General features: G+C 39.3%; 1 protein-coding gene across 4 annotated transcripts in view; it reads left to right on the top strand.

Annotated features, from left to right (window-relative positions):
- LOC136443127 (prolyl 3-hydroxylase 2-like) overlaps positions 1-12,878 on the top strand; it is a 63,631-nt gene extending 50,753 nt beyond the window's left edge. For 3 of the 4 annotated variants that reach the window (XM_066440208.1, XM_066440207.1, XM_066440210.1), the window contains 8 exons: positions 327-541; positions 5,355-5,496; positions 6,072-6,226; positions 7,568-7,666; positions 9,456-9,606; positions 10,618-10,732; positions 11,177-11,249; positions 11,506-12,878. In XM_066440208.1, the coding sequence (XP_066296305.1) occupies positions 327-541; positions 5,355-5,496; positions 6,072-6,226; positions 7,568-7,666; positions 9,456-9,606; positions 10,618-10,732; positions 11,177-11,249; positions 11,506-11,733 (1,178 nt within the window). In that variant the 3' untranslated portion in view covers positions 11,734-12,878. Of the gene's footprint in view, positions 1-326; positions 542-5,354; positions 5,497-6,071; positions 6,227-7,134; positions 7,228-7,567; positions 7,667-9,455; positions 9,607-10,617; positions 10,733-11,176; positions 11,250-11,505 lie in introns of all 4 variants that reach the window. The other variant, XM_066440209.1, reaches the window with a different exon arrangement.
- The last annotated feature ends 827 nt before the right edge of the window (positions 12,879-13,705 follow it).

A 13,705-nucleotide genomic window follows, 5' to 3' on the forward strand; every position in this document is an offset into this window, starting at 1 on the left:
TATTTTGAAGACTGCAGAAGACTTAGTTCAGTTCAGTTTGAAAGAATGATGATGATACAAAAAATTGTATCAATTTCTGGGAGGGGTAGAGAGATGTGAATTACCCATTCAAACAATTACTAATTGTCCTGTTCAGATGAATAAACTGACCCATTTCTTCTTAGTACTACAGTGAAACACTATCCCAATGCGATATGCGTAATGCTGCTACCCACCTGATTTTCTACCTGACGGATCCCACGATATTGTAGAAATAAAGACTACAAAATGTACATCCTGTTCAAATGAATAAACTTAAACCGACCCTTTCCTTCTTCTAACTACAGTGAAAGACTATCCCAACGTGATGCGTAACGCTGCCACCTACCTCATCTTCTACCCCACGGATCCGATGATGACTCAGAACGTGGACTACTTCCTGACGCTCCCCTGGGCCAGCGAGGACATGCTGGAGGTGCGTCCAAAGGCGGCGGCCGTGTATGAAGTTGTGGAGTTAGAACGCAAACTACTGCTGGACATCCAGCAAAACTTTGGAGATGAGGTGAGGATGCTTGAATTACACTCTCTGTTGCTAACTGAATGAGAATAAATTATGTGTGTAAAGTGTATGAAGTTGTGGAGCTTTTCGTCTGCTTTTAACTGCCATCATATGTTAACTATCAAATTGAAGTCGCATTTCTTTTAGTCCTGGGTCTCAATAAAATCTTGACGTAGCCTTTAGCTGGTTTCTACATGTACATAAAACAGGGCTTATCTAACTCTGAATCATCACATATAAATGGATAGGTTTTATCTCTCTTGGTGTGATGTAATGCAGCTTAGAAAGCAGCTTTGGATATGGGATAAATGCAGAGCTATTGCCCAAAGACAACAGTAAAATATTAACTTCTTTTATAACATCTATGAATAGCTTTCTTTGGGTACAGAATACTGTAAATGCAGAAATGTTCGCGGTGCTTTTATGTTCGCGGTTTTGCAGAGACCGTTTCTCAGCAAACCTAAGATTACCGTGAACATTTCTGTCCAATACTGTAGCAGTATGTGACTATAGCGCTGCCGCAAACTTAAAACCACTGCGAACACCCTATTTTCGCCTTAGCGCGAAATAAAAAACACGCAAACTTAAATGCATTTACAGTAAGTGAAAATTACCCCTGGCGAAAACAACAGTCTCAGATATGAACTTTGAAATTTATTGAAGAATTACCATATCCACATGTCAAACAATAACATCCTTTTGTACATTCAGTACATAAAAAAGAATTGCTTTATAATATCTCCCTAGTTTGATATACAACAGATATCAATAGCTTTTAGGATAAGAGATGAAAAATTGCCGGAAGTTCTGTGCATGCACTTTTTCATCATATATAGATGTAAAAAGGATACTTTTATCTCCCAAGTATGATGCACAAGAGCTATGAATAGCTGTAAGTCATGAAATATTGCCCAAAGACATCCGATTCGATGTGATATGAACTTGAAGATATATTGAAGTATTAGCGCTCCCACATTCTAAAGCAAAACTTGCTGCAAGTGTTAGATAAGCACGGCCAGATCAATATTATTCCATTTTTGAAGTCGCTGCTGTTAATGTTCAGTCATCAGTCTTTGTGGATTGTTGTCATAGGGCACTCAGGGGCCAGCTGAACTAAACAAGACAGACAACCAGGAAAACTAGAGGCCAGGTTTTCCTTCAGTCTTGATATACCTGCCAGGTAAAGGGAGCTATAGTAGGATTATTGATATGTTGCTGGCCAAATGTATAATATATATCTTTTATATTGCATATTCATTTACTGTAAATTGGCAGTTGTTTGCGGGGATTTAATTTCCTGGTTGGTAGAAAATGAAGTGTTTGTCCTGGTTTTAAGTTGGCGGTTAAAAGAGGCATGCAGGGTTTTACTCTAAAAGGAGAAATGTTTGCGGTGGTTTTAAGATATACAGTATTTTCCCTGCTGTCACCAACACTACAACAAATGTTCCCTCACAAAAATGGAGAGATTTAGGTAAAAATTTATTTGGGTTAATGCTCTTGGCTCTTGAAATTTACGACCAGGAGGTCGTCTACTAATTGACCTTTGGTATGGCAGGTTGATTTAGGCCTGGGTCCCCTGCCATTGGCCTGGGGTTCAGCACCAAATTTGGGCACCTTGCCTTTGGGAAGAGAATTAGGACGACTTTAATCTTTTCCTTGTAATGAATCTCCCATGTTGTAAATCACAAGGGGTTGGTTTAGTGAGTGCCCTGGAGCAAAGAATGTTCTCATTCTTTTGAAGTGTATTAGTTCTGGTGTGGAACCAAACAATATGGCCTGAAGGCTGAAGGAAGTACGTATTCCCAATTGCGAGGTAAAACATTCCAGTATCCCAAGAGACTTTGAACAGAAAATTGCTGCCTTAATGTGGTAGAAAAGATGAAAAAAGAAGGTAAGGCTACATAGTTCTTTTCTGGAATGGACACTTCTCATTTTAGCAAGAAGACAACATGAGAACAGAGGACTGGGGGAAAACATAATTCTGACTACCCTCCTTGAATCTTTTGTGTGTGCGTGTGCACTCCAGTGGTAGCGACTCTGGAACTGGAAGCCGTTAGGTCATTATCCCGGCTGTGTCGCTCACCCGACATGAACGCTACCGGAAAGGGTCCCAGTCCTTAGGATGGAATATTAAGCCGTTGGTGTGACCTAAAATATATCTTCTGTGAAAAGAGATTAATAATGATAATGGCTGTAAAAGAAATGTACTGAATTTGCCTCATAATCTTTGCCCTACTTTCAGCTGAAGTCATTAAACTTTGTCGTTAAAGTAGCCTTTTGGCACAGAACTTGTATTGATTATCAGGGTAAAGCATCAGGGAGAAGGTCTAGAATAGGGGTGGGTACCGGTACCGTGTACCGGTACAAAACCGGTATTTCTTAATGGACCGGTCCAAAAAAAAACGGTCCGTAAAAAATCAGTGGACCGGCCTATGGACCGATTAGAAAATTCATAGTACCAGGCTACTTGCAGGCGGCAACATAACTGGTCTAAGAAAATACAAAACAGCAGATTTAACGAGTCATTTTCGAAGACGTTAGCTGTGAATCATATAGAAACACTTAAAGGATGAGTAAACAGACGGCGAGGAGAGTATAGTTATAATCTTGAGACAAAGTGCAAACCTAAGAAATTATATCGTTCCAGACATGACGTTTGGAGACTTTTACGTGTGTCTCGCTCTGCAAAATATGATGTAATGCGACACTACTATAATCAGGTACAGGTACAGGTCCGGACCTGGACCTAACCCTCTGGACCTGGACCTGGACCGGACCTGAATTTTATGTACCGGTACCCACCCCTAGTCTAGAAAGGCCCTTGGCCTCCAGGAAGCCAGTTGATTAACAACGTTATGACCGTAGAGTTCCCAACTTTCCCCACAGAGTGCTCCCAGCCTCCCTGCCCTGTCATTCACCTGACCACTAAAGCTACCCACATGCAACTTGATAGTCCTCTTTAAAAGGTCACTTTCATCTAAGTCAGGCAGATTCATTAATATCTGCACCAAGGGAGCTCAAGTGGGGAGGGCGCTTTATTGACTTTGTGTCTTTTGGTCAGAGTAATGCGATGTTACTGTCAATATTAAAGATCAATCACTTGCTCTTGTTATGACTTAGTCACTTATTTCCATCAAATTTTCATGATCATGATATGCAGAAGGAATATGAAATGCATTTACCTTATATACATGTACAGGTAGTATGCTAACTTACGATGGAAGTGTGGAGCTTGCAATTGGGTTAGCATGCCAAAAGGTGATAGAATACTCGTTTGTAAATCTAATGACATGTTTGCAGTGGTTTTATTTTTGCAGTTTTCAGAAGTGTTTCGACAAACTTCCTTTCCTCTCGTTTCACGGAATTAAGCCCTGCGAAAATAAGTGAACTTACAGTAAACCATGAGTATGTTGACTGTGGGAACCCCTATATCATCTGTTACAGTTTGTATCTGAAGTTTTTGAGTGCAGGTTTCTATCGACAGTTGGGTCAAATGTTAGGAAAAAATGGAACTGTGTCAAATAGAGCTTGGGTCATCATCTATCATGGCGTTCATCCCATCTGCTGCGCCCAAGCTATCTATGAAGCCAGCCTTTTCTTACCACAGAACATCAGTCACCAGGCTCTGCTGCTGAAAGTTAATGGAACATTGGAAACATCTAGGCTCTGTGGGGATTTGTCTGTAGTTCTTCTCCATGATAACTTATGGTGCACTGTTTGTAAGGTTTGATTGTCTTGGCCCTGAAAGCCACTTCAAGGGAGATGAGGTCTCCGAACTCCGAAAGTAGCGAACTAGAAGACAAAACTCTGTAGGGATTTGTCTGAGTTCTTCTCCATGATAACTTATGGTGCACTGATTGTAAGGTTTGATTGTCTTGGCCCTGAAAGCCACTTCCAGGGAGATGAAGTCTCAGACTGAAAAATAAAGTAGCGAACTAGAATACAAGTTTCCGTAGGGATTTGTCTGCAGCTCTTCCCCATGATAACTTATGGTGCGCTGTTTGTAAGGTTTGATTGTCTTGGCCCTGAAAGCCACTTCCAGGAAGATGAGGTCTCAGACAGAAATGAAGTAGCAAACTAGAATACAAGACTCTGTGGGGATTTGTCTGCAGTTTTTCACCATGATAACTTACATGACTTATGGTGCACTGTTTGTGAGGTTTGATTGTCTTTGCCCTGAAAACCACTTCCAGGAAGATGAGGTCTCAGACAGAAATGAAGTAGCAAACTAGAATACAAGACTCTGTGGGGATTTGTCTGCAGTTTTTCACCATGATAACTTACATGACTTATGGTGCACTGTTTGTGAGGTTAGATTGTCTTGGCCCTGAAACCACTTTCAGGAAGATGAAGTCTCAGACAGAAATAAAGTACGAACTAGAATACAAGACTCTGTAAGAATTTGTCTGCAGCTCTTCCCCATGATAACTTATAGTGCACTGTTCGTGAGGTTTGATTGTCTTGGCCTTGGAAGGCACTGCTGACATGTTTGAATTTCAAACAGAAATAAAGTTGTAAACTAGAATACGATACTTTTCATTTTGAAATCCATGACCTCGGAATATGGAGAAGTTCTAATTTGTCAGATAATTCGGAGTGTACATGACTTTAACTTTATCTAACTTTTTAAAACTTTTCCCCATTGTGCGATTCACAAACACACACATATACAAGCACACAGCCCAGTCCATTTGCTTTTCCATTGTTTGTTGCAGTACATAATTAATGTCTATTCAAGCAAGTGTACCCACTTTGGAGGTGACTACTCCAATTGGTTTCACCCTTCTTTGACTATTTGATGTATTGTTTGTTCCAGTACGTCATTGATGGCCTCCAGGGCAATGCCTGGTACCAGGATGAGCCCAACGCCTCCCCACCCAGGCCTAATGAGGAGGAGGAGGAGGAGGAAGAAGAGGAGGAGGAGAAGGAGGAGATTGTTGAAGAGTGGGAGGAAAAAGGTGAGGATAAGATCTGCATTAGAGATGAACTGCCAAATTCCAAAATGTAAAAATCTTTATGTCGACAAGACAGCTTTTATGCTATAGATTAATTTTATTTACATGATGCAAAATATTACTTTCATGTGTCAATGAAGTTTATTATAGACATTTAGGTTTTAAGATGCATCATACAAAAGTTACTCGAGCAGATAGGTTTTGTAAACAGACGTTTCAGATAGCAAGCCATTATCTTTCGACAGTCAGTGACAAGAAATTATTAGTACTTCTGCTTTGTCCGGCCATTTCCAAAATCTGTCCAATAAATTGTTACTTGTCTATGAGTAACTTTTGTATGGTGAATGAAAGTAGTTGCATGTTAACATACCATTTTACAATTGATGATGTCAGTTGTTATATAGTCCATACTCTAGAGACTGCTACATGATAAGACAATTGCTAATACTATCCACAGAGTCAACAGTGTAACAATTGTACACCCATACATGTGTCATAAGGACTGTATGTCTCCCTTGTTGTCTTCCCATATCCAAGTTACGTTTACCGTTAATGACATGTCAACATGTTGTTTACAGTTGAACCCCGTGTGACGAGGGATGCGCGATACGGCTACAGCATGCCGGGTGTGACCCTGGTGAAGGGGCCGCGGGACCTGAAGGGGCCCAAACGGATGGTGGCAGACGGGGTAGCGTCGGAGGAGGAGTGCAAGATGTTGTCTCATCTAGCCAAGGCAAGAACTTAATTATCATTGATAAGTGTTGTACAATGATGTTGAGTACACTGGAAGAGCAGTGCAAGATGTTGTCTCATCTAGCCAAGGCAAGAACTTATTGAATAATTATCATTGATAAGTGTTGTACAATGATGTTGAGTACACTGGAAGAGCAGTGCAAGATGTTGTCTCATCTAGCCAAGGCAAGAACTTATTAAATGGTTTTCATTGATAAGTGTTGTACAACGATGGTTAGGAGTATTGATACCTTGTAACTTAAAGAGTGTTGAGTACGCTGGAAGAGGAGTGCAAGCTGTTGTCTCATCTAGCCAAGGGAAGAACTTAATTATCATTGATAAGTGTTGTACAATGATCGTTAGGAGTATTGAATCAGATTATGCCTTGTAGAGTGTTGAGTACGCTGGAAGAGGAGTGCAAGATGTTATCTCATCTAGCCAAGGGAAGAACTTAATTATCATTGATAAGTGTTGTACAATGATAATTAAGATCATTGATGTCTTGCAACTTGAAGAGTGTTTAGTACAAAATACAGTTTACTGTAAAATCTCCAATTTTAACATAACATAACATGACATGACTTAAATTTACAGGATAATTGTCATGTTGGTGAAGTCAAGCAATATCATTTAAAACTGTTTTAAATCCTAGATTACTATGTATTAAAAGCTACTTGTTCTGAAGCAAGACCTTTGGAATATCATTTGATTCAGGTTTCAGCTGTTTAGAAATCTATTTTCTGTGAATTAATTACCTAATGTACACGGTTCACTGCTGTACGCCCACATTATATTTTTAAAGCAACATGCATGACGCACAACTTGAGAGAAAGCAGGAGAACCAGCATGACCCAGTCAGGCTAAACTTTGACCCCATGACAGAACTTGTATGTGTCGGCCGTTTTTCAGGGAGGCACCGAGGGAAACGGATACGAGGGTGACAAACACGTGCACACGGAGTTTGAGCGGTTTGATGGACTCACAGTACTACAAGCCGCAGAGGTTTGTGGGGAGGGGGGCGTTAGGAAGATAGCCAGTCCCCAACACTGGCTGCTAAACTTTGACCTTGAATCTTCAAGTTCAAATTAGATCACACAGCTTTTGACAGTTACCCAAATTAAGCTGTGTTGTTATCGATTTCCCTCCATGTTTTTGGCTCTCTGTCATCATCGCTTTGATTTGTCAAGGAGATCATTAACAACATCATTGAGAAATCTGTCAAACACATATTCAAGGTCATTCATTAGCAGCTGGTTATTGGGGCCTGGCTTTATAAGCCACTGATCTAACATATTCTGTGTCCCCTCCATACTAACCCTAACTCAACTGTGTGTTCCCGTAGCTAGGGGCTATGGACGGAGATGGTTACGAGGGTCGTGGTGCCCACGCGCACACGTTGTACGAAAGGTTTGAAGGCCTGACGGTTCTGAAAGCAGTGGAGGTGGGTAAGATAGACTCTTGTTGCTATGGCACGTGTCTGTTGCTATGGCACACATCTGTTACCATGGCAATGTCTGTTGCTATGGGATACATCTGTTGTTATGGCAACGTCTGTAACCATAGCTGTACAAGTATGTCATCTACATGTGGTGGGTGTCCAAGGTCCTGTTCGTGCTGCACCTGTTGGGTTTGTCGGGTTTTGTTCCACTTATATACTTGTAGTACAGTTGTGCTGCTATGTATAAATTATTTTATTTTTGAAATCTGAAGGCCACACAAATCAATTTTATGAGTGACACCTGCACCAGTCCTTTGTTTTTCTTGTTGAAACTTTAAAAAAATTGCTCTTTTTCGACAAATGTGTTCACACTTCAACTGCTTATAGCTAAAAGTTTTCAATCTTGCAACGTCTTGAAAGTTGGGATCCGATTAAAAGGATTTCATCTGTTACAAATGTTTTTGCTCTAACGCTAATTCCTTTAACAGATATGTAATATGCGATGTTAAATAATGCATTATTTACATTGTGTTGTTCTTAGACTAACGTCTCCTTAGCTTGTCAGCTTCTGAAGCTTATCTTACTAAAATTATGGACAAAACACTGCCTTATATTCACTCTACTACATATGGCAAAATATCATTGTCTTGCACATTTCTGAAATAGATAAGTTAAGGTTTGTCTCAACAACAAATTTATCAGTAATGCTGTTTATTGACCAATGACCAATCAAGGAACCATATTTTCCTGATTTTGAATCAAAAACTTCAAATTAGTGAATCAGATGCATTTGACACTCTAGATCTATTGGTTTCTTCATTGTTTCACACTGGGGATTTCACCCTTAACCTATTCTTCCTCTAATCATTAAAAATCAATGATTAATACAACTAACTGGAACTTAACAGTATCTACATGTATGAGTAATCAAAACAATGTCATATTAAAGGTGTTGAAGATGCAGGCAAATTCTTCAGCTCTTACTGTAGACTGAACCTGAGTGTCCGTCATGATTATCAGTTCAACCAATGAGAGACTCACATGTCCATCAAATGTTTGATGTTAAGTCACTGACAATAGACAGCGGATGCTGTCTGAAACGTCGGACTGTTTCAAAATTTTATCCAGTTGCTTGAGTAACTATTTTTGGCGTTTACATTTCTATGTTTTTATTTTACATTTTGACGAAGGTGGGAGGGGCCATGGGATTGGTCTATAAGTATTTCATTCCTTTAAATGTTGGAGAAGGGTTTACAAATTAAAACAAATGATACACAAGCTCTGCATCAGCTTTTGCAAGAGTTTGTCAGCATCTTTGATTCCTTGGGGTATCCCATCGTAACTAATGTATTCATCTATTTATCTATTAATGAATCTTAAGGGAGGTCCCTTTAGTTCTTCTTCTTCTTCTTCTTTGGGTTTGGTAGCCAACATCAACTTGTTGATGAATCTGCTACACTTGACGGGTGCTGCTGGTGCTGGGAATGGTTTCTGATGTCTGTACCAAGTAGTGGGGGGGAGGTGTCTAGTGTCTAGTTGGGTCTAGTGGAGGTAAGCTACCCTGTCCCAGAAAGACGCCAGGGAGGGGGCAGCTACCATCTCTGCAGGCAAAGAGTTCCACTCTGCAACTGTCCGTGGGAAGAAGGAGAACTGTCTGTACGCTGTTCTGCAGAAGGGGATGTCGTAGGACAAGGGGTGGAGACGTCTTAGCCAAGTTAGCCAAGTAACCGATTTCCAAGGGAGCCCTTACAAATATAGCGTGTTAAATCTAACAAGCTGTAATTTCTCCCAGCTTGCGAAGAGAGGCCGTGTGTCTGTGGACCATGCTGAGATGTACTTGAACCTGAGTAACAAGGCGCGGCGGTACGTGCACGGGTACTTCCACATGAAGCACCAGCTGTTCTTCACCTACACGCACCTGGTATGCCGGACAGCTGAGCCCTGTGAGTACATACTACATCAGATGTACAAAATGACTAATAACCTGTCAAATGTACCTGCTACTAAGTACATGTATCTTGTACCAGTTCAGAAAAGAACAAGACCTATTCATTCATTCAAGTATCAGAGTTATCAACCCAGAATTGAGGTGTTCAAAATTTTTTCCCCTAGAACTGTGATCGTAGACTGGAACTCGTTGCCACCAAGCACTATAAGAGCATCCTCAGGCAAGCTTTAAACAAGGCTTATAGCTAGATGTACAAAGGTTAGGTGTAACAAGTTGTTTGGTGTAATATAACCAGCTGCTGCTGCACCGCCCGCCTGCAAACCTGGTGTGTTATGCCAAAGGGCTATCCTGCCAACAGAGGGGTAGCGACCTTTGGAAGCGGACTTAAGCTAACAGGCTGGACTCCAAGCTTAAGAAACTCTCCACCACAAATTCATGACACCACAAATATGTGTTTCCAAATACCGTGCATGTTTTGCTACAGTCTTGTTTCAACTGCGAACTAAGGACACAGCGAAAATCCCCTTTGTCCCTATACTGCGGACTTAAGTTCCTTATAAAATAAATGAAGTTACAGTATCATGCCTATCATATTCTGAAGGATGTAAGACTTAGGAGATAGGGTTAGAAAATAGGTCACTTAGAGGTAATAGCATAAGGGTACTTAATATATAATAAACATTAAAATGCTTTTGGGTCAGTGTTTAGTGTAGGCACTTAAGGACCAATTAGGATTAGGGTGATGCACTTTAAAGGCTTTATATGAATAAGATTTAGGTTTGGGTCATAGATGATACAATTACCTGTAACGTAATACATCGAGTGCAAATCATCATGATCGTTTTGATGTAAAAAAAGAATGGAACAAACAGACACTTAGTCTAGGTTTTGTTAAGATTTCCCTTAGATTCCCTAATTCGTTAATCAATTGATCGATTGATTAGTTGATTGATTGATTTATTGAAGACTTTGCATGTAAATGTTATTTTCTTGTCTCTTTTTCCAGACTCTACAGATGACAGAACAGACTTGAGTCACCCCATCCATGCAGACAACTGCCATCTCCTGGCCGATGGGTCCTGTCCGAAAAAGTTGCCTGCTTTTACATGGAGAGATTGGAGGTAGGAGATAAAAGCCAACATCAAATCTCACATCATAAAAGCCTATATCAGCTGAAAATGTTGATGTGGTTTTTTTTCATTTCCTTCACCAAGAAGGTTATGTTTTTTGTGCCGTTTGCATTTGTGTCTGTCGACAGCATAACTAGAGAAGTTGTGGATGGATCTTAATGATATTTGGTAGGTGGGTGTGGGTCGGGAAACCAAAGATCAAGTTCTGTAATGGGCCCCCTGGCCACTTTCTACTGTATTGCAGCTGACTTGTTTTTTTTACATGCAGCATGGTCATGAATTTCATGTGGTGGATAGCTTTTGTTTTGTTTTGTTTTGTTTCAGAAATATGTTCTATCCAATGTGTTCCATGACTTGTATTATGATTACTGTGATCATAATGCAAAGTTTATGTACTTGTCTAGCTTTTAATGTTGCCTTCTGTTCATTTTCCAGTGCAATTCTTTATCTAAATGATGGATTCAAGGGAGGAGAGTTCATCTTTGCACATAAAAATGAATCTGTACAGGTGAGAGTTTTACTGTTACAACATATGGACCTCTATTGGATTGTACAGGCATATTCATGGTCAAACTTCATGCACTCAAAAATTGACTAGAAAAAGATCCTTGAATCACAGCAGCCCTTTATAAAAAAACATATCAAAATAAATGACTTAATCTTTTGTCTTTAAATTTGCATATTTGCTGATTGTAAACTTAATCATATGACTAGGATTATTGCTTCTATTAATGATGACCAACTTCTATCTTCTCCCTACCTAGTCAAGTGTACAGCCCAAGTGTGGCAGGCTGGTGGGGTTCTCTGCTGGTGAGGAGAATCTACACGGCGTGAAGGCAGTGCTGAAGGGCAGGAGATGTGCCCTCGCCATGTGGTACACCATGGACGAACGGTACAACGAGGTCGAACACTACCAGGCCAGGAAACTTCTTCAGAGTCTCAAGAAACACAGTACGAAGCCAAGCAAGGAAAGACCAAAGGAAGAGTTATAGCCACTGGAACTTATCTATGAAGGAAAATATATTTAACATTAACGTCTTACATTCCAATGTGTGACAATGTGAAAATAAACTCAGTCTTTAATTGATGTGTCACAAATATGTATATGTTGACTCATAATGAACATATAAATTTTATGGCCTTTTTTAAACCTTGTCTGTTTTTCTATTAAAAGATTAATCAGTAAAAATGCTATTTGCCATGTTTGTACTACATTCAGTTCTTTTCCCTTCTTCACCTGGAAAGTTTTCTTTTTTAATTCTCCAAATCCTTTGAAGTTTTTTTGCCCCTGTAAATCATTATTGCAAGAATCATGCGTTGCAAAAATACAAGTCATATTAAATCATGTGTTTCGGGCCATTACTCAATGATTATTCAAGTTTACAAACTGATCATTAGCTGTTTTGACCAGTGGTCAATACATATAAGAAACAAATAACCAATATTTTAGGAAATAACACAAAAATCTTTTACATATCAAGTCTATATTTGAATTTTGGTAAAGGAGACGTCTAGACAGTATGATAGTACTAAAGTATGAATTCTGGGAACCTTTTTCTCAATCAATTATATATATGTTTTTTATGAGACATTGTTGAAAGTTAAAAGTGAATGATAAAAAAATGTTCTACTTACCTACCTAGTCCCTTGACCTCTGGACATCTGTCTCTAAGCTTGTCTGTTCAAAAAATGTTCAATTCATGTTAAACTATTAGAACAATACCATCACAAAACTTGCCTAGATTCAGGTATATAAATGAGTGCAGTATTTATCGCTTTATCTTTTTTGGGTTTAACAGCAATTTAGTTTTTGTTTTCATACATATATTTCGATAGGAAATTTGTAAATACTACAAAGCTTTTATTGTATTATAAAGTCATCCCTGTATATGGTGATTTTATCTATATTTATTTGTATAAGAAGTGACATATGCAGTAAGTTCCCACGTGTTGCATTTGTATATGAGGCACTTTATAAAGAATTTTGCAAAGAGGTGTTCCCTTATTCTTCATCACTTTATATTTCTATTTAATGTAGGGTGAAAACCAGGTGGCCACAAGTTGACCTCGAAAGCAGCTTTTACATGTTAAACAAATGTAGTATTTCTTATTGTCAGTAAACAGTTTTGTAACACTTGTCTGTCTTCATTTGAATATGATTGTGTTGGTTTTTCTCTTCGAGTATATGATAATAAAAATTCTGTTCTCAATAGTATGAATTCAACATCGTGATAGATGAACCTATCTTCCCAGCCAGAAAGAAACTTCAAGCCTTATCTTTTTTTACTGTATCATATTGCTCACTTCTCTCCCAAACTTAATTGGTCATTTTGTCAGAAGCTGGCATTGACAGATGATGTAGAACTGTTCTTGAAGTCCAGCCTGTAGTTCAGGATTGGAAAAAGCCAGTAGACCCCCCAGGGGAAATTCACAGGCCTTCCAAACGACAGAGAATCTCAATCTGGCAAAATTCTTTCACATGTTGCCTGACATTGATCAGGATTTCCCTGTCTTTACACATGCTGTATATCATGGATGCCAACAAGTCACCCTCTACAATAGGAGAAACGAATATTTAAATACATTGATACTGACCAGGCAGGGTCAATGATAATGGGTTGATAACTAAAGTAGAAATATCTTATGTGCTAGTCTCCATACAGGTCAGGTAACAACAAGTTAAACTAGTACTGCAAATCTTGAAATGTTGAATACTTTTGCAGTGAACTCTCCATCATGAAATCAGGACCCCCGAAAATAGTTTCATCAGGGTGGTAGAACATGGGATATATGGAGTTTCTTTTAACACCAAGAGTTTTAAAAGTAACTCCAAATATCCGATGAAATCAGGATGTTACGAATATGCATATACATTATATATATCCTTCAGAATTGTTTCTACCGCAAACGTTCACACTGCAACAACGTCCTTTCCCCCCCCCCCTACTGCAAAATGAAGTGTAA

The sequence above is a fragment of the Branchiostoma lanceolatum genome, chromosome 10 (genome assembly GCF_035083965.1).
Source record: "Branchiostoma lanceolatum isolate klBraLanc5 chromosome 10, klBraLanc5.hap2, whole genome shotgun sequence".
Taxonomy (NCBI): Eukaryota; Metazoa; Chordata; class Leptocardii; order Amphioxiformes; family Branchiostomatidae; genus Branchiostoma; species Branchiostoma lanceolatum.